General features: G+C 43.8%; 2 protein-coding genes across 2 annotated transcripts; one reads left to right on the top strand and one right to left on the bottom strand.

Moving 5' to 3' along the window:
* Window positions 1-257: 257 nt before the first annotated feature.
* Window positions 258-3,895, bottom strand: Hand2 (heart and neural crest derivatives expressed 2). The gene is made up of 2 exons (XM_021170602.2): window positions 2,418-3,895; window positions 258-1,109 (listed from the first exon to the last, which is right to left on the bottom strand). Exons 1-2 carry the CDS (start codon window positions 2,970-2,972, stop codon window positions 1,011-1,013), a joined length of 654 nt encoding a protein of 217 aa, XP_021026261.1. The 5' UTR covers window positions 2,973-3,895; the 3' UTR covers window positions 258-1,010.
* LOC110300942 lies at window positions 3,394-20,505 on the top strand. Its single transcript, XM_029480250.1, has 5 exons — window positions 3,394-3,492; window positions 3,740-3,848; window positions 4,560-4,709; window positions 17,788-17,884; window positions 20,340-20,505. The coding sequence occupies exons 1-5, from the start codon at window positions 3,394-3,396 to the stop codon at window positions 20,374-20,376; spliced, it is 492 nt and encodes a 163-aa protein (XP_029336110.1). The 3' UTR covers window positions 20,377-20,505.
* Window positions 20,506-21,126: the final 621 nt, after the last annotated feature.

The raw sequence follows: 21,126 nt of genomic DNA, 5'->3' as shown, positions 1-21,126 counted from the left end.
AGCTATAAAACAAGGCTACCTAAACCTTCTGCACAAGGCACAGGCCCTTCTCCCAACCAGACATTCTCCTGAGAGCTTCGGCAAGAAGAAGAGAGACAGGACTGGAGAGAAGCCCAGGCCTTTGGTCAGGATTTTCACCAGGACAGTTTGCTTTAATAACAGCTCCTTCATCTAGGGAGCCTTAGATCACAGTGATTGATTAGAACCACTGACTCTTTTTAAATAAAATTGGAGGCAATTATGATAATTTAGTTTACTTCTGAATATTTTAAATATTATGAAAACAAGTATAACAGCTTTGTTTTCAAAATTCTTTTGAGGTATCACCCATGTAAAGATTAGTTTTTTTTTTGTAAAAAAAAACACACAGTGGTTTATTGAATACTTACAATGTTTACACCTTCAATATTAATTAAATTCCACTTAGTTTTAGAGGACGGAAGCGCACAAAAACAAGAAGCTGGTGGAAACATCTTCGACTAGGGGACAATGACATTTGAAATGTGACAGCACTAGATAACCGACCCGACAGAAATGTTAGCGGCCCTGTTTTCTGCTTTGAAATAAAACTTTATAACCCCCAGGAATATTTATATCCGAAGGCCGAGTATTAAAAAGATACACTTCACATATGCACTAGTGTCCACTTTGTTTTATCTGGAAAGAGTTGGGTAAGGAGGCGGGGGACAACGCTGGTGTCTACACAGCCAAGAGGGAACATTCACACACAGAGAATGACGGGGGTCCCTTACCACACGGGAGTGTCCTCTTCATATTAAAATATGGAATGCTTTTCTTCAAATATCCACCTTTTTTTGGAGAGGGAGGTGGGGAGCGGATGCTCAAAGGTGGGTGGGTGGGGGCGGGCAGAAAGAGGGGGAAGGAAATTGCACATAAATAAACCGGATGATCCAACTGCAAGAAGTCCTCAGAACGGAGCCCGAGGGCTTTCGGGGAGTCCTGGGTCTGCATCTGGCGCCTTGGCCCCGGGCTCACTGCTCTCCTCTTCTTCACTGCTTGAGCTCCAGGGCCCAGACGTGCTGTGGCCAGCCTGTCCGGCCTTTGGTTTTCTTGTCGTTGCTGCTCACTGTGCTTTTCAAGATCTCATTCTAAACAGAAAGGGGGTGAGAGGGAGAGAAATGGAAAGAGAGGTTTAGCGCCTAGTCCCAGCCACCTTAGCTCGCCACGGGCTAGAGGACACAGAGTGCTAGGGTACAAGGGAACACCTAAAGAGGGGGATGATGCGGGTACCGGCCCCCGCAGAAAAGTTAAGCTGGTTTCTAGTGCTTTGGTTACCGCCGAGGCCTCCTCTCCAAATGCTCAAGGACCCAGTCAGCAAGTTTATAAACAAATGGCCGATTTCTAGTCGGTTACAGTGAAGCCTAGGTTCTTATTTTTCCTTATTTCTCCTTCCTGCTATTGCAGGAGAGAAAGCAGAGGCCAGTGCTAAATCTGCCTTCTGTTTCAATAGCAAACCCATATCCAAAAGCCCCTCTGCTTGGCCTGGGCTTCTCCCGCCAGCCCGCAGCAGCTCTGTACTTTGAGTTCAGCAGTTTGTCTCCTCCAGGGCCCTTGGAATCTCTGGTTATTCGGAAGTCCATTCCATTATGCATGAATCAAAGGGCTGCAAGCGGCAAAGGAGAAAATCTCCACAAATGGAATTGTTTCTTAGGTTCTTCCTGGTCATGCCCTATCCAGAACTCCATTACTTTACTGGCAGTTGGTAGGAACACTTTAAGTGGCTCGGCATAACTTCATGTTAGAGTTGATAACAAGGACCACAATGTGTATATCTTTTACTCTTCAAGTGCACAAACTCACTCAAATAAACTTAGAAACACTCGTGAATTACTTAGGGGAGAATTTATGCTCTAACATTATTGCCAAAGAGAAACTAAAGCTGTAACTTGTACGCTAGAAGTTAAAGGTGCTTAATGTTTACCGTTACCTCCCGCGTGCCCTAGCAATGTGAACAAGCATAACATTTTCTTACTGTTTAGAGTTAGAGGCAGCCTCGGTTTTGGAATGAGGGATGCTATCAATAGTGGAATCACTGGAACCGAGAGGTCATTAGGTAACTTATTTTAGAAAAATTTAGAAGAAAAATTGGTTGGCGGCCAAAGATAGCTTTAATGAACACAGAATGAGGGGACCTGGCTAGTGTGACTGGGAGATTGGTGAGCTCCTACATTTTGGAAGGTCGGTCCTAAATGGAGAGAGGAGCTTGCAACTTCGAAGGAAGACATTCTGCTGCTGACATCCTCCCGTTCTTGCTTTTGAGGAAACCATCCCTACTCCACAACCTGGCTCCCTTCGCAAAGAATGTGGCACACAATTTCTCAGCCGGAATGGAAAGACCAGAACAGCGGTCCCAAGAACCCCGAGCCCCTCACCAGCCTCGGTCCCCTAGTACTGACCAGCTCTTTCTTCCTCTTCTCTTCTTTCACGTCGGTCTTCTTGATCTCCGCCTTGAAGGCCTCCGCCTCTCCGTTCTGGTCGTCCTTGGCCAGCAGATCCATGAGGTAGGCGATGTAGCTGGTGGCCAGGCGCAGTGTCTTGATCTTGGAGAGTTTGGTGTCGGCAGGCACGTTGGGGATGCACTCGCGCAGCTCGGCGAAGGCGCTGTTGATGCTCTGAGTCCTGCGCCGCTCCTTGCGGTTGGCGGTGCCCCGGCGCTTCACCGGGCGCGGCCCCCCCAGGCCGGGAGGCCCGGCGCCGGGCGGCACTCCCCCATAATGGGAGTGGTCCAAGCCCGCGGCACCGCTGGCGTACTCGGGGCTGTAGGACAGGGCCATACTGTAGTCGGGGGGCGACATCTCCGGGTGGCCAATAAGCCAGCCGTGGAAGTAGGGGTTCTCCTCGTGGCTGCAGCGGCTGGCGGCGGCAGCGGCAGCAGCGGCGGCGGCTGCGGCGAATGGGTAGCCCTCATGGTGCACCACGGGGTGGTGGGGAAAGCCCCCCACCAGACTCATCTCGCCTTCCGTGGCCCTCCACGCGCCCCAGCGTGCGCGCAGCCCCGCCGCGCCCTCCGATCGGGCTCCGGCCTCGGCGATCGGCGGCCTTCCCCACCCCCCACCCCCCAACCCCCGGGCTCCCGGGCCGGCCCTGCAGCCGCAGAGGGGGCCGCTGCAGCCCGGGGCCCGCGCCTGGCCCGCCGGGCCCGCCTCAGCTGTGCCGCGGCCGCCGGCTCCCCATGGGGCGCGGCGAGCTGGTCCCGGCACGGTGCGCTCTTGCTCGCCGCCGCCGCCCGCCCAGCTCTACAGCCCGCGCGCCGGCTCCCGCGTTCCCCGCTGCAGCGACCAGGCAGAGCGCTCCGGTGCTCATGCAAAAGTGCCGGCTGGCTCCCGCGAGGCTGTCCCGCAGACGCCGGCCACGGGACTCCTGACTCCGAAGATGACCTGGAATCCGGGGCGAGTCCAAGCTGGGGCTGTAGGAGCCGGCCCGGCTTTGCCGGGAGGCGGCGGGGTCGCAGCTCAGCGTGGAGCTACCTCGGTGCGACCCTCCCCTTCCTGCCCCTTCCCCTCCCCCACCAGCTCGATCTGGGTTCTTGGGCGCTTATTGTTTTAATAAAAATTATTTAGTTGTTGTTTTGGTCCTTGAGTGTGATTTGTTTTTAAAGCTGTAAGAAACGTGTCCGTCCTCGCTCCTCAGGCTCTCTCGGAGGCTTTGCAGAGAGGTCTCAGCGCATCCATTTTCTAAGATCCTCTCCTCACTCAACAAGAATCTTGGGCCCTTGAAGGCGCCTCGGAGCTGGGAAGCGGCGAATGGACTCTCGGAGGGGTGTGCACAGACAGTGGCCGCGGAAGCTCCCGGGTGGCAGCGGCGACGGTTCTCTTGGGCTGGACGCGGTGAGGGGAGCAAGCCGATTTTCCCAGCAAGATCTCCATGTACAGCTACATCTTTAGGGCCCCTCGGGTTAATATATGTCGTCAGAGGCTCCTCACGCCAATCCCGGGGCGGCGGGGGCGGCGCCTCGCGCTCTCCGCAATAAAACTTTTTGATGTTCACGTTGCTAATTGCCGAGGTCCTCTTCTAGGATTGGTTGTCCACTCATAACCATAAGATAATTAAAACGGGGGGGGGCAGGGTAAAAAAAAAACCCTTTTATCAGCCATAGGTTAATGCAAGTGTTTAACAGATGCTTCGCTATTAAAATATTTTCCCCCCAATACTGAAGAATCTTAAACCAGGTACAGTATTATTTCGCTTTCTTTTCTGATTACAGCGGTGGGGTGAATAGAGAAAGGAACGCAGATTATGCCTTTTCAAGTGTTTTGTAGGTAACCGAGGCAGAAAACTGAGCCGACAGTCTCCTAGAGTTTTGTGCTGGGCTGGGGAGGGGATTTGGGGTGGGTGAGTGGGTGGTGGTGGTGGTGGCGACAAGAGTCTGGAGGTGGCGGTATGGAATCCCATTAAGGTGCGGTTGGGAGTGAGCCGAGTCTCTTTGACCAGGCTAGAGCGCCAGCGCTCCTTTGACCCGGCACACTTTGGAAAAGTTTCAGTGGCCTGTTTGCTTAGGCACTGAAGTGGATGACCCAGGTTATGATGACAACTTGCAGAGAACGCGGATGAGACCTTCAGTTTGTGCCCACACTCATTTGCAGCAACCCTAACAGAGATTGCGAAAGTTTTCAAAGTGGGGCACCTCGATTTCTCGAATCTGTGGTGTGGCGAATATCCGTGTACCTCCTGCTTAACTAGCCTGTTTGGTAAGTAACTGAATAGTTTTTACAGCGTGTTCGGAGCTTATTTTCTAGTTTTTATGAACAAACATATAAATATATCTCTGCATTCCTGCCTCCCTCATAAAAGCGGGCATCTGTGGAAAGCAGGTTTAGTTATCGGAGGGGAGCCATTAAATGGACGTTTAAGAGACAGGCAGGGAGGAAGGCTCGTGGATGTTTAGACTGCTTGCCTTGGCGATCTTGAACGCATTAGAATGGAAAATGGATCTCCACTTGTAAGTTAGCGGGCCGCGGGGCACCTAGGAGATTCCCCAGCAGCGCGGGATAGGGGCGGTCAGTGGAAGGAGGCGAAACCCCCCCCCCCCCCCGCCCTGTATGAGGATCTCTTCTTCTCACTCACACGAAGGAGGTCCCTGTGTAACAGGGTGTCAACAGAAGCCCTTAGGCTGTAAATTTGATCACGCCGAGAGCTGGCCTTGGACCTGAGGAGGCAAGCAGAGGGGCCACAAGTGACTCCCACCGTTGGCATCGCTTTTTGGAGGCAGAAGCACTCTGGTCCCAGACATTAAAGAGAACCCCAAGTTAAGAATCCTGCATGGACAGTCCTTCCCAGGTCCCTAGAGTCTGGCTGGTTGTTATTCTGTCTGGAAGGCCACATTAGAAGGAATCGGAGAGCCCATCTTCTTGCTCCCAGGGTACCCGGGCTGAGACCTAACTGCCCTGTGGTAATCTCACGGAGAGTTTGAAAAAAAAAAAAGACTTTAGATCTGGGTGGTGGGAGAGGGGGAGAACTTAAAGGTTGTGGCCTTTCTTCTGTTTGCAAGGGGTCAGTTTTCCAGGCCAGCCCCCAGCTAAGACAGAGCAAATTCAGGATGGGGAGTAGCTGGACCGAGTCTTGTTGGTTAGCTCAGAGGCTTGAGTTTGGTGGCAGAACAAAGTGACCTACATAGGGCTCTGCTTTCCAGCTTCGGTGGGTCTGCAGCTTGGGGTACAAGGAGAGTGGTTTTAAAGAAGTAGAGGTAATGTGGTGGAGAATTCTGTTTACATTTTCAGCAGGAGGGGTACCCTGAATCAATAAATATTGGTAGTTAAAGCCTCTGACATTTGATACATTAAAAAAATTGTTTATAAAAACATTTAGGCCTCGGGAACAGGTAGACTGGGTAAGACGATTATGTTGTGTCCAATAACAGATAAAAAACTTAGGAAAGGCGTGCTTTGGCTGCCCCAGGAAATAGACTTTCAGGGCGTTGGGAGATAGAAGAAGAATCCACAGAAAGATAGGGCTGGGGATGGAGAAGCTATCTGTTCACTTGCAGCTTCAGGATTTAGGGATCAGAAGGTGCTACTTTTAGCCTCCCCCCCCAACCCCCTTCCTGCTTTTAAAATTGAAACCACCACCAACAACAACAAAAAGTAGGGGTATGGATTCGTAGCTCCAGATAGCATCCTCACAAGTGATAAAAGAAATGGACAACATGGGACAGAAAAGGGGCTGTAAAAAATGCTAATCTGACCATCACTCCTCACTGACAGCACCATTATCAGTTAATTACTACAATCCAGGGGTCTAAAGCTTCATGGATCTTAAGAACTCAAACCCAGAGACTAGAGTGGTAGGATAGCATTCTGTAGGTGACTGGAGAGAAGGGACCAGTGGGTAAATTTTGGTGGTATCTACCATGAGTAGTTGGCTGGCTCTGAGTTATGCTTACTGCAATTGTTCATTTTTTTTTTTCTTTTTAGCATCTTTTGATACATTTTACTTCAGTAATTTTGGACTGCCAGGTAAACTTGCTGCTTTGGCAAACTCTGAATCTAAGATGCTATTTTAAATTAGTCCCTAGTTTAGAGAGTCTGTCCCACCCCAGGGGGTGGTTATGAGGGAACTAACAGGGTGATGTGACAGGGAAGTTGGCACTTGGTGATCAGGAAGAAGGTGGAAGAAGAATATGGGTGTATAGTCTCTAACTTAGATGTCAGCCCACTCCCTCACTCTTGGGCTGTACAAGCAGGACCTCTGGTGAGCTGCTCTTTAAGATACACATTTAGAATTCTCAAGCACCATAGATCTGTGATGATCTGGTTGTGGGCCATTCTGGGTGCCTAGGGAGGAATACCATAGAGGATTATCTCTCCCCTGGGAGGCTAAGGGCCGAGTGGCCCTGGGTCTGCACATCATCACAGGAAGGCAGCCCAGGTTTAGGGGAGTGTTGGAGATTCTGTGTCCATAATCCTCTCTGAGGCTGATGGTGTATCTACAGCTCTGTACATCACAAGCTCAGCCGAAGGGACAAGGCTAGTTTCAAACATTTACTTTGTGTCCATGTTATTTGTCTCTTTTCTCTTACTACCACTTTCTCAAAAGACTCAAAGGGCAAGAAAAAGGCTGGGGACCCCATTGCAAACATTTTTTGTCCTATGTGAGATATGACTTTTAAGCTCTGTTTTAAACTAAATATTTTTTTAAACTTCAGTCTCTTTTTAAGGGGAAATACAGATCTTTTCCGAATATTTATTATTTCAAAGGCAAGGGCAATTTTGTATCTCATGTTTTGCTCATGAGTACTCCAAATAAACTGGATCTGAAAAGAACCAGGCCAGAAGGCCATAAACACACATTTTATATTTACAGGAATTATGGCTCAATTCCCTTCATCATCTTTCAAGCCCCCTTATTACCTTCCTTTCTGAACTGAAGTAGTAAGTTGATTGGGAAGATTCCTCAAAATATCTGTAACAAAGTGAACTCCAGAACATGCTAAGAACCCCAAAGGAATACCAAACTCAGAAGATGTCAGGAAAATGAATCTGTTACTGAAGATGTAAACCCCAGCCTCACCTGCTCCAAAGACACTGTTTCTGCCACACTCAGGATACCCTGCAGGCCTTTTCTCTCCTGGGAAGGCACTATGTCACTTTTCGTGTTAGCCACTTAGTCCCACCATGTTTTAGGACATCCAGAACAAGGCCTATGGGCTGAGTGGCAGCCAAAGCTTCCCTCTGAGAGAGCCCTTTTTTTCTTTTTCTTTTTGGGTATTTGTGTACAGACATGACAAAATTGTTTCAAAGTAGACAGCTGTAAAGTAGGGAATCTGGTCGATTGAACTTTTATGTCCCATTCAAAAAATGAAGGGCAGGAGAAGGTGCCCTTGACTCTTATGTGGCTTTCTTTTCTTCTGAGGAATTTCTTCTTGGATTTTGGGGAAGGGTGGGGCATTTGGGGAGTAAACCCCCTGCCACCGGGTTCTCCATTCAAAACAGATCTGTGCAGATGGAGGAGGGAGGGGCTGGTTCAAAGGCAGGGATGGCTGTGGAGAGGATGATTAAAAAATGAACCCTCCAGTCCAGTTGTGCCTAGGAAATAGTAAAGTCAAGGTTTCCTATGTCCCTGTACATTTTTCCCTATTTTTTTCTGTTCCCTCGTTTGCTCTCCTCAGTTTTACTCCCCAGAAGTGTTGTGGTTTATATTTTATTTAACCCTGTCACTGAATTTGAGACTTACGGAAGAATGAAGCACTAGTTTGTCCTTAGATTCTTTATGGAAAATCCTACTATCCATTATGACCAGCAGTTGGTCTTCTATTTTCTTCAATAACCCATGACTGCATTCTTGCATTAACGGGAAAATATGTTGCTGCCGTGGAGAATTCTCATTGATGAAGAAGGATTTGGTACTGTGACAGGTATCCGTAAATTAAAAATACTCATTCAGACTAAAGGCAGCATAAAATGTCCTGTGAACTGGCATTGCAAAGGATCATACTATATATAATACCATTAAACATAATATATGTTATTATAGTTGTCTCAAGAAGTATGATAGATCTGATCTTTGCCCCTTTGCAGTAGAATCCTGAGTTTAGAATAAAATGTTATAAGACAATACATCCCACAGGATTTATAAAACATACACAAAGAATTGCACACAGAGGAATATTTCAGTGTTGGATGTGCATTTGAGAGGTAGACCCTGGCTTTCGCTCACAGAACTTAAAAATAAGCAATTAAAAAAACACAATAATACAAATAAAAGTTAATTATAAAGAGAATTATTTCTTCCAGGCTGTAAATAATCCATTTAGCATTCAGATGAGAACGTGACTCTGATTTTGTATTTACACTCTTTGGAACTAGCTAGCAATGGAGTTAAGCAAGCATGCCATGCAGTCTGGGATTGAGGATGAGTAGGGATGAAATGGCTGCTTAACACGTGGAGCTTCTGAGGCATCATTTGTGGGACTGAAGGGACTGATCTGTGACTTGAGCCCCTTTCCTTCCCAGTTCTAATTGCCCTGTTGAGGGTACTCCTTGGAAGACTCCCCAATGTGACTTTATTTGCTGCACCGCATAGATGGATTTTTTAAAACCTCTGACAGTTCACTCCAAGCCTTTCCTGCATTCTTCTACAGTCTTTGCATGAGACAAGGGACTTGAGCCAGGATAGGTTAGGTTTCAGGTTAACAAAAAGAAACACTTTTATTGTCAATATTAATGGCAAACTTCGATTTTTACAAGGCCTGGGTTTAGCAGATCAAAAGCAGCTTGTCTTGATTTCTCAATATTCTCTGGAGTTTAGACAATTAACTGCAATTTTGGTTCTAATGAAACAATATGAGAAAGCTAGTTGCAAAAAAACATTGGTAAAGTTAGCACTGGGATACAGATTTTTACCTGTACATAACATATTATGATCTAGTAATTTATCCCTTCAACTGGAACTGAGTTTGGAAGGAGAATTCCTTTAAGAAAATATGTTCAAGCACCGTCCTCACTTGCAATGTCATGAGTCTTTTTCAGCGTGTGCATTCCACGGTTGCCTTTCTGGCTGGGTAAGGATCCGGCAGACTGAGGTCTTCCTGGTAATTTGGGTACACCAAGTCTCCAGTTAATGATAGATAATCAGCCTTTGGGTCATTCGGTCATTCTCTTATTACAAACCCCTCCTGCTCTCTCTGATCTCCTTTCAAACTAAATTTCACACAAACAAATAAAGCAAGACAGGGACAAATTCTCAAAAAAAAAAAAAAAAAAGAAAGAGGGAGAAATATTAGAAACTTCTGATACAGAACTCTAAACAAGGAAAGGCTAGCTAAAAGATGATAGGAAAGAACATCTTATCAAATTGAACATGCTGTGTACAAAACATTAAAAGAAAAGGATCTGGTTTCTGTTAAAGTGACAGAAAATTAAAATAAAAATAATTGCAGGCAGCAAAGTTATAATGTAAATAGAGAAGGCAGGATGCTTGCTGGAATCGCGCAGCACTAGGAGGCAAATTTGTTGTTACAGATTATGTATCTGCACTCTGATTGGAGAAGCGCTACTTTGTTCTATTTTCCAAAAGAGAATGCTTTTCTTTTTAATACTTGTGTGAGAGTGCTCATTTAAGTCAACACAGGCCCCAAACCCTAGGACTAAAAAAGTGGAACCGCATTTTTCTTGCAAAGCATCCAACTTCAAAGGAGGCAAATGTTTGCATACAGGAAAAGGAGAATTCCATTTCGAATACATTTGGAGACCTCACTAAATCCGTGGGACTGATGCTTTTTTTTTTCTTTTGCGGACAGAAGGCACAGTTCATTCTCGAGCAATTCGTCACCTCCTGGGGGTCTTCTCTTCCCGTCTACAGGAGAGTGTGACTTCAGAAAGAACTTCGGATTGGCCAAGGTACATGTCAGATTAGACTCCAGGGAAAAGAGCAAAGGTGTAGGGCTCATGCAGTTAGGGTCTCTGGTGAGAGCGCCCCTAGTGCCGTTTTACTGTCTCTGCTCTTGAAAATTCCCTTTGATACAAGTTCCAAAGCTAGTCAGAGATGACCAACTTTGATCACTTCCAAACCTCGGGCTTTCGATCTTAAACCTGGTTGGAATTTTGGCTCAAGACTAGATCAACCTGCCATTCTCCAAGATAGAAGTGGAGCTGTGAAATGAATGTTGGTGATAACCAGACTCCCACATTGTCGCCAAATGTGGGTCTGGCACCTTTTGATTTGACAACCTCTTTGACAAAAGGCTTACCTTCCCAAGCTGGAGAAGAACCCACACTTCACTGTTGCCTCTAAGTCTTTCCTGAGTGTTTCCACCTCATAGGAGGCCTTCTGGTTAGCTTCCCCTCTTGCACCCATATCAAGCCTTCCATTCTCTGAACTTTCTGGTGGAACCACGCAGATTCGTTTGTAGTTCTCAGGGTGCAGATCTTTCACTTTCTGCGGCTGTGTCCTCTAACAACACAACTAATGCTTCCGCACAAAAAGATGCCCTCAAAGCTGGTGGAAAGGCGATTTAGAGAAACCCGGGTGTTCTAATTGCAATCAGGTTGTGTTGTTTTAGTCTATTTTGAAGGCCATTAAAGCTGGTGAGCGACTTGGAAGTCATTTAGAAAGGAACAGACCTTCAACCCTAAGCCTTTGGGGGCACTGGGAAAGTGTCTTCCCAATCAATCTGGCTTGCAGGCGGCAGGACCAACTCTGACCTGGCTTATCTTGTACCCATCCTAAATACCCCAAACTCAAGAGGTAGCCAGGGCCGCCTCAACACCGAGGTCAGTGCTCTGGGTGCCTTAGTTTCTCTCTTCATTCAAACAGTGGTGGAAATGAAAGAGGGATGTGAGCTAGATTAAAAGGATCAAGGGAGAGTGTTGCCTGATACCAAGCTGCACTCAATAATTATTTACCTCTTTTCCTCCTGCCTCTTCGTTTTTTCTTTTCATTTTTCTATTTTTCTTTTCTTTTCCTTTCCTCTTCTTTTCTTTTCTTTTCCTTTTTAAATATTTAAATATTGCTTTTATTTTAAATTCACCCCCGGAGATAGCAGCTTGGGAGTCAGCGGTCCAAATGCGCCCTTCCGGTGAGGCCTAACTTAGGGCGTCGTGTCTCTCCGACTCACAGCATCCTGGTCTCCCAGGAGTTCACTGCGGGGTGGTGGGGCGGCGATGCTCACAGTGCTGCAAAGACTCCCACGCAGGGGAACCGAGGTGGGGGTGGGGATGTGGGAACTGTTACTCGTGTACCGACCAGTGGTCCAGGCCCTGGGATGAATGCTGGATCTCTCCCCTTTTATTCCGGCCAAATTCTCGTTCCATCCCCATGCTTTTCTGTGGACTGGACTGGAGGAAGCGAGCTCACCACATTCGGGTCAGGAGAGATCCGCTGCTGGGAACTAACCAGGGGTTGATACCTTCCTCCAAGACCTTTTCGCCCGATGCGGGCATGAAGGGGTTAACTGCTCACCTCGGAGCCCCGGGTGCTGAGGGAAGGCCACCGCTTCCCCCAACACCCCAGGTCTCATTAGGGAAACCCTCACCGCTATTTTCCACATTTCCTCAATCAAGTGCCCTGAACTAGAGCTGCAAAAACAAATTGGCGGCAAAAGTGTAGATCTTGTCAGGATGGAGGCGAATCCAACATTTCAGCCTTGTTTGCTTTGCAATTACGGGCTTGGCTGGTGCCTGTGGTGCCACCGGGGCCAATAAGCTGCCGCCCGCTGACTCTGCACCCAGACCCGTTGGTGGAAGCGCCCGCAGAAACACTGCTGGGAGAGGAGCGAGGGGTGGGGGTGGGGAGCGGGTAAAAGTAGGGAGGGGGGCGCACTAAAGTGACCCGGTCGCTAGGAGCTGGCCGAGCCCTAGCCCAAACCCCTGTGCAAAGGGCTCTCAGCATGGAATTAGACACTGGCTTTCCAGTTTCCTGGCCGAGCCACCAAAAATGAAACATTTTTAAAATGCAGAATCCACATATGGACACCAGTGTTGTTTCTTCAACTTCCTTTCTGTCCCCTGCTTCTCTTCCCCTCTCTCCTGTCCTCTTCAGTAACATTTTCTTCAGTAAGTGTTAGCGGTTGCTGGATTTCCGCCTGCTCCCTCGCTGTTAAACTGCTAGCGTGATTTGTCGTATTTGCCAGAGCTGTTTGTTCTTGTTTGACTTTTTGTACAGAGTTCCTTTAAATCTCCTGCAAGAACCATTCCCCAAGTTCCTAGGACAGGCTTTTCCACACATGTGGTTGGGGGCATCTAGCTCACTTTTCTTTCTCTCTGGGGTAGCCTCCCCTCGGTGTTGGGAGCCTCTTCTGTGTCAGGAGAACAGTAGTTAAGTCAGTTCCTAAGCCTTATATTTCACAGACAATTAAATCTTGGCGGCTGTTTAACGAAATTGTAATATTTACTCTGCTCTATACTAAGGAGCACTTTTGGAGTAAAAAAAATAGCAAATATTGCATTTCAAACAGAAAATATAATAATAAATCTCTTTTTTATGGATTCTCCCTGCATAAGTAGAAACAACATGATTTAAAGTCTCCCTCAACCCCCCCTTTTCAAGAACCGCTGGAGCTGGAAGAGGCTGTCATCTAAAACTCACTTCCACCCTCAACGGGGAGGCACCTGCATGATGGGGAAACTTCTCCCTCCATTCTGATCTTTATCACATGTAATAAGGATTATCAAATAGTGAGGTCTTGTATGAAAAGTCTTTTTATATGGATTCAAGAAAGATGGGTTAATGTGAGTAGCTATAACTTTATAGCACTTTGCAAACAGATGGGCCATTTTCCTTTCATGAGGCTTTTACAGTAGGGGAAGTTGAGGAAGGGAATATTTTTATGAGACTCTGCATCCATAATGACATGAAGTATGTTACTGAAGAATGTTTAAGGTACAGTGTGTTTTTGTTTGTTTGCCATAAACTAAATTTGTAGCCAGGATGACCAATAAGCAATCTTTTTTTTTCACAGTTTAAACATTTTTTTCTCGTTGGTTTTCAATCCCAGCTAGATTATAATTTCACTGTTCTGTCGCCTCCTCTCTGTCTTAATTAAAGCAAATCTCAGGACTGATGGCTTCATATACTCTGTAGTGGCAGGGTAGAAGAATGATATCTGAAATCCACCGAGTTACACATACCCACGCATGCTTCTTATGTCATCGTCTAGGCAAATGATCACTTTAATACTCCAAGGCATAGGAAATCGTAGTTAGATTTCACAAGGATTCTCTTTTTACCATAAGAATTGTTCTGGCATATTATTTCATGTACAAATTATACTATTACTTTCATGTGTGTTAATCTGTTTGGTATTAAGATGGTGAGAGTGTCATAACCATTAACATGTTTTTACCATACCACTTTCAATTGGGTGATCTCAGATAATTATGAAGATGTTGAAGCTAATCTCATGTTAAGTCAACGACTATGAAAATAACCGTAAGGCATTGTTATTCTCATTTAAATGCCAACAAACATGATTGTCTGGGAATACTATTACTTTCTATTTGACATTATCCTATAAGGATATAGCTATATTCATTTCTTTTAAAATCAGGGCAGTTTTCAATTATTATTTTTCAACAGAATTTTTTTTTAGCTACAGTATTTTGTAATTCCAACAAACCACAGCAATTTGATACTGATAGATACTGCATTTTCTACATTATTATTCAGCATCCCTTTTTTTCAAAGTAAAACAAAAATAATATTCAAAATTGTCAACATGTAAGGCACAATTATTAGGGTGTACACATTTACTTAGGTAAGCCAATGCTATTATAATTAAAAACATGTGCTTGGCATAAGAACACTTCTTTGGAATTCCTTTTTGGATACACAGCTATTATTTTAAAAACTAACTCAGATTTCTAAGTAACAAGATTTCCCTATGAACAGAGATGGCATTGTTTTAAACAGTAGCTCTTGGAACAGTGTCTTCCTTAGTGTTTTAGACTTTCAAACAATTGGAATTGGGTAAATGCTTTCTTCTGGGAGCACTTTCCTAATACCTCTGTAGGAAATAGGATTCTTTATTTCTGCTGACTAACAGACAGTACTCTGGACAGACGGCTCACCCTTTGCAGAAGCCACCAACCAGAGCCTGGGGTTTTTCCCTAAGAATTGCTTGTGATCAACCTAAAACCAAACCAAACCAAACCAAACCAAACCAAACCAAACCAAACCAAACCAAACCAAACCAAACCAAACCAAACCAAACCAAAAACCCTGTTAAATGTGAAATCAGAGAAAATGAGCAAGTGCTTTTCTAGCTGCAGTTTTGAAGTGATGGCTTAATGAGATGCATAAAAAAAAAAAGACAAGAAAGGACCCTGAAAAGGAGGACCTGAAAAGGAGGACCTGAAAAGGAGGACCTGAAAAGAGAACAGTTGCTTGGATAAGATCTGTCTTTGTTCATAAACAGGAAGGTGAGAAGTTAAATCCAAGACTATTGTTTTCTTCAATTCAGTGATTTTTCTTTTTAAATTGCTTTTTTTTAAAAAGTAGATGAAGAAACCCAATCAAAGAAAATACGCAAATCCTTTTATATATGCAAATGCAGGCTTGCTGTGAATTTTAAAATTATGTTGAAACATAAGAACTTTAAAATGTGTAACATTCCTTTTAGCCCAATACATAGTATCATAAAGGATTGATTTAAAAAAAAAAGATCCGTGAGATGATTTGTATATACTCCAAATTGCTGAGCAAAATGTGAACAAGTTGTATTTGGAAGAAATCATGAATTTTAACTGTTATTAATATGGGACAAAGAAAGGAAGAAGCTGTCTTCTTACAGTCCTGGTAATTCTTTCTACTTTCCCAAACATTGTTAGTTTCTATGCATCTTGTTAGTCAAGTAAAGATGATGTCAGTAACCAAATTACAGAATTGAATCAAGTAGGAATTTTTGCCTTATTACAAAATTAATGCATCATCTTGAGGTATTAAATCGCTTAGCTGTTTGACAGTTGAAATTTTCTCTTTTTAGATATAGCGGTATTTAGCTTTACTTTTAAAGCCACTTGCTACTTGCAAAGACAAATATGAAGGGTTATCAAAGCTAAAAATAGCCACAGTAACAAAGTAACATTTAAGTCTGTCTCGTGTTGATTGGACTTTGTAAATTATACTGCATTTAAAATCGTGACTTTGGTATTTCCAATGGGGGCATCTGAGAAGAGAAATTTGAGTCCTCAATTTGCACAGCTAAGAACATATAATCATGTTAGGGAGCCTCCCCCCAAAAGCACTTTTTTTTTTTCTACAGACATTTTTATTTCTTTTCCTCTGCTCATACTTCTACTTGTATTTTATCAGAAAGTTCCAGAATGAGAAGGGGGTGGACGCTGCAATTTACTGGAAGTTTCTCTGCTTAAATGCATTAATATCACATGGTATTAATTTAGCTGTATTAACAATCCACACATTTTCTCAGCTCTCTCTCTCTCTCTCTCTCTCTCTCTCTCTCTCTCTCTCTCTCTCTCTCTCTCTNTCTCTCTCTCTCTCTCTCTCTCTCTCTCTCTCTCTCTCTCTCTCTCTCTCTCTTTCTCGTTGCTATCTCTGATACTTGGAAATAACTGGTGGATATATTGTCTCTTTCTCACTCTATTAGAGGTTAGCAATGTAAACTGTGGAAGAAATAAGAAGCCACACACACTTCATTGTGTTAGAAGGGAGTTAACTTACTTTCAAGAACTGATGAGATGCACTTTTTTTCAAAATCTGTTTGCAAGGATAATTCGTGAAAATATGATTGTAAAGTATGATCCTAGGGAGAAACACAACCACCATTAGGCTGTAGCCAGTCTTTGACATGCATTTTGTTGTTAAAAAGCAAATCTCTGTGATAGCTGGTGAGGCTCTTGCTGTGCATGTCAAGCACAGTGTCCTGAGAATCCTGGACCATAGCTATTAACTGCATGGTCTTGGAATCATTAGGTAGCCATTCTCTGCTGCAGGGATTGCATCTATAAAGGATGGATAAGAGTCAGTGAGAATATTCACCCGAGGTTCTTAGGAGAGGGTCTGGTGTATACTAGGTACTTAATAAGCCTTAGCCATTTTCTTTGGCATGGCTCTACAATGAGTGGCAAGCCATGGCTGCTTTCCTAACAGGATTGATCATGAGGATACTGATAGCTCACAAACCTCAGGCGCTCTCTCGGAGGAACCTGCCTTGCTTTCCAGAAAGCTGCCTCTTCAGGGCAGTCAAGAAAGATATGGGATCTGGGCATGGTGGAGCATGCCTATAATCACAGCCACTCAGAAAGCTGAGGCAAGAGGCCGCCATGAGTTCAAGGATAGTCTACATGACAATATGACTCAGTCTCAGACAAGGGGGAAAGCAAGAAAAGACATGGGGAGGTGCTCCCATGCAGTCTGTCTTTGTGTTACCTGCATCAGTGTACTTATGCCCCACTCGTACCCAATATGAAGATCTAACTGGAAAAAAATAACACCTCGGGGAAAGAAAATAACCCAGGGAATGGTTTTCGTATGGTTTTACTTAAATCCTCTGCCTAATAGATTTTATGTATATTTATTTGAAAAACAAATATTTAAGCTCTTTTACTGTTATATAATATACATAATAAACCCATGCAAAAAAATAAATAAGGGGTGAGAAGAGGAAGAATCTGGTAACAGGCTTAAGCATTTTAGGGTAACTGTCAGTCTTGACCGTTTAAATAATTGGTCTGATCCATGTTTGGGCTGCCTTGTTTTGTGGCCGGCTCAAGTTTTTAACTGGGAGGACGCAGACTCTCTCCTGCCATTCTTCTGTCTATGGTTTCTGCCCACAGTCTTTTCATGGTCTTACATGGAAGGATCTTTGAAGGAACTGTTTTAAGCCCTTTATTCACGATGAAGGTTTGGGTTATATAATCTGCTGCTACCTAATGGAGCCAGACAGACGGCCACACATCCCAGGCTGTGCTCTTTGGAGATGGCCACCAGAAATCCATCTTGGACTCATCCTTTTTCAGATGCCCAGGGCAACTGCTGACCTAGGACCAACTGAAGGTGTCACAGCCAATGATTATACTTATCATTAGTGCATAATTTTGTATTTTTTGATAGTAAAGCAAATGCAATGGGGGGGGGGATAACTAATCTAATACAGGTCTGGTATTTCATCATTTTGGGCAGTACTATGATAGACTCAGATGTCATTCAAATTCCTGCCATTTCTCTAACTTGTATTCTCTGGCAAAATGAAGGTAAGTGGGACATCATTTCTGTATCTTGCTTTATTCTGTTTACATATGGTGGAGTCATTTGTTAATGTTTATGAATTATACATGTTTTCTTATTTGAACTCTCTATCTCTTGCTTTCAAAGGCAGGTCTGATTCTATTTATTCTAAAGACAGAGTTGGAGATGGGCTACCATTGGTATTGATTGAGATGACAAGCAGTCACCTGAACCCATACAGCTGGTAAGTAGAACAGCACTGGAGAGATGGCTCAGCAGTTAAGAGAACTGACTGCTCTTCTAAAGATCCTGAGTTCAATTCCCAGCAACCACATGGTAGCTCACAAACATCTGTAATGGGATCAGGTGCCCTCTTCTGGTGCCTTTGAAGACAAAGACAGTGTAGTATCATATATATAAAATAAATAAATCTTTAAAAATTTGAAAATAATTTTATGCTGTTTCATTACATTAACCAGTTTTTAAAATAATAGCCGGAATGAATGGAGTAAAGAAGTGGGGATTCCTAGGGATGCTGGGAAGGAATTAAAAGAAACCATATACGTTCAAATATGTAGCAATACTAGATCAATGGTGTAGTCCTTGTCTAGTGTGCACAAGATCCTGGGTTCAGTCCCTAGAACAAAGCCAAAACCAGCAGGAAGTCAAACAGCTTAAAGGGAAAGAACTCACACACATTGAGCGCACATTGTATCCTACATTCTTTACATGCATTATCCTCTTTTCTTGTTTGTTTGTCTTTTGGTTTTTCAAATCACAGTTTCTCTGTGTAGCTCTGACTGTCCTGGAACTAGCTCTGTAGAGTAGGCTGGCCTGGAACTCACAGTGATCTGTCTGCCTCTGCCTCCCGAGTGCTGGGGTTAAAGGCGCTCACCACCACTACCTGGGCATATTATCTTTTTAATATATATAGTGCTTGACATGCAGGAGCAGATTTCACACAGAAGAAAATTGAGGTCCAGAGATGTTAAGTAACTTGTCCAAATACATTATTATTAGCGTGTGGAATTTAAAAAAAAAGTAGCTGGTATTAAAAATGCATGTCCAAGTGCTGCGAAGAAAACACCATAAATTGAGTATGAAATACTTCGTGCAAGTTTTTGCTCTAAATTTGATCTCTGGATTTGGCTAAAAACTAACCACAACAAAATAGAATACTAATAAATACAAAAAGAACTTGGATTGCTTATACTACACAAGTGGGAATTTGAGCTATGATACTATCTGGGGTTTAGTTTAGTGGTTTCTTAAAATACAAAACAGAACAAAACACCAATCCCCCCCAAAACAAAACAAAAACATAAACAAAAACCAAAAGCAAGCAAGCAAGCAAGCAAACAAACCCCCAAAACTAGACATGGCTTAGCATCGTGCTTCTGAACATTTTCCCCCAGATAAATAAATACTCAAGTTCACATCAAATGTTCATAACAGCTTTCTTTGCAATACCCAATAACTTCTCAGGTGTCCTTCAGTGGGTAAACTAACTATTAGCCATTCTACTAACATTTAAACTACCACTATTAATCCCAATGCACCAATACCATGAAATACTGCTGAACAGTTAGAGGCACCAAACCACTGATGTGCAAATGAATCTTTAGAGAACTAGACTGGGCGAACAAAAGGTTCTACTTGACGTCCTTACGTTTTTTCCATTTCCATTGTGCGAATGTGTATGTTAATGGCTGTCTTGCATGGTTGTTATGCAGTTGCGTGTGTGAGGTTGATGCTAGGAATCCTCCTTGGTAGTTCTACCTTATTCTTGGAGTCAGGGTTTTTTCTGTCAAACCCAGGGTTCGCAGATGTGGCTAGTCTTGCTAGCCAGCTCGCTCTGTGGAAATTCTAGGGAACTGACTGCAGTCCTCATGCTTGGAGTCAAACACTTTAACCACTACGCAAGTTTATGTAATAGGATTGACATATCAGAATCACAGAAAGGAATGAAAGATTAGAGGTAAACAAGAGCCAAGTAATAGTGGAGGTGAGAGGGGGAAGTGGGCGTGGCTGCGTGAGAGGGAGAAGTGGGCGTGACTACAAAAGGACAGCAAAGGATTCCAGGCTCAAAGCAAACAATTTGTATTTAACTGTTTCAGTGCTGATAACCTAGTTTTGATATTGTGTAACAGCACTGGTAAAGCTGGGTAAGAAGATTGAAAAATCTCAATTTTTTTTTTTTTAAATTGCTGCATGAGAACATTCAAAAAGCCTAACAAAAGGTCAGTGGATATTCTAGGAAGTCAATCCCATATTTTCTAGAACTAGAGTCTAGTCCAGAAAGTATTCTAGTCTAGAGTCAGACTGGGGGAAAGATAGGAGTGTGAATAAGTCTGAAGTTTTCTAACCTTAAGAAAGACTCTCTGGTCATTTATCAAACTAGTCTGATTTTTTTTAATCTCTGATTTTTATTATGGATTATAGATCTGTTTGGAAAAGATTTTGGGAAAGACAAGAAGCCATCTCTTGTTAGGGGACTTTTTCTTTGCATAGAACTTTAAAATTGATGAGCCGATTGAACTATACACTAGAAGACAAAACTAGAGTTCCTTAGACCAATAATTTATTTCTAAAGTTTTTTTGTTTGTTTTGCTTAGTCTCATCTCCTTCTGACTTACTAAAACTCCTTCCTTTTTCTTTTATTCTCCTTGAATCTGTATTTCCATGTTGTACTGATTCAGTGGGAGAAAGTGCTTGCTACCAAGCCTGATGACCTAAATTGAATCCTGGAACCTACAGGACAAAAAGAGAGAGCTGACTGCTGAAAGATGTCCTCAGATCTTCACATATGCACAGTGGCACCTATCCGACCATGCACATAGTATATTAAAAATTATTTTTAAAAAATCCAGTAAGAGTGTTGTTTTTCCTTGTTTTTGAAATGGTGTTTCACTCACTATGTATCTCTGCTTGGCCAGGAACTTGCCATTCTCCTGCCTCAGCCTCGTAAGTGTCACTATTACAGAAGTGGGCCACGAGAAGCTAGAATAAGTGTTCTCATTCATTGCTGATTAAATTATCGAAATGAGATTTTTCTTCAAATGTGAAGTATGGGCATTTATTGAGTTCTGACTTAGATACACACAGTGTGCTTGCGTGTTGCTATTTTCAGAAAGGAGTAGTGGGGAGCACTATTGAAAACTGGGTTGATAGTGTGTGGAAAGGATAAAGAATAGCATCAGGGGCAAAGGATTGGCTCTCTGTCCCAGGCAACTGTGGTGCCACAGGGCCCTCAAAGAGACACTTGCCAGTGCAAGAAAGAGATAGTCCCTGCAGGGTTGCTGCTGGCTTAAGTAGGGGTTAAATTGTAAGAGTTTCAGAACCTACTTTGGAGAAGGATTAAATAAATCAGGGACCCTGTTGACAGCAATAGTATCTTTGAGCAGCTGATTTGAAACACAGAATCAGAGAACAGAGATGAATCCCAGGTGGCCACTGGGAGCTGGAAAAAGGCCCAATGAGTTGCAT

This window comes from Mus caroli, chromosome 8 (genome assembly GCF_900094665.2).
Source record: "Mus caroli chromosome 8, CAROLI_EIJ_v1.1, whole genome shotgun sequence".
NCBI lineage: Eukaryota > Metazoa > Chordata > Mammalia > Rodentia > Muridae > Mus > Mus caroli.
The sequence above is the reverse complement of the archived record's forward strand: the minus strand, read 5'-3'. Positions and strand labels throughout refer to the sequence as shown.

Bases quoted from the DNA above. Each gene is read 5' to 3' on its own strand.
- Hand2 (XM_021170602.2), bottom strand. From the start codon at position 2,972: ATGAGTCTGGTGGGGGGCTTTCCCCACCACCCCGTGGTGCACCATGAG. The intron at 1,110-2,417 runs GTCAGTACTAGG...CTTTCTGTTTAG, and splicing joins AGAAGAGGAAGAAAGAGCTG to AATGAGATCTTGAAAAGCAC.
- LOC110300942 (XM_029480250.1), top strand. From the start codon at position 3,394: ATGACCTGGAATCCGGGGCGAGTCCAAGCTGGGGCTGTAGGAGCCGGC. The intron at 3,493-3,739 runs GTGCGACCCTCC...GGGCCCTTGAAG, and splicing joins CTCAGCGTGGAGCTACCTCG to GCGCCTCGGAGCTGGGAAGC. The intron at 3,849-4,559 runs GTGAGGGGAGCA...GACAACTTGCAG, and splicing joins GTTCTCTTGGGCTGGACGCG to AGAACGCGGATGAGACCTTC.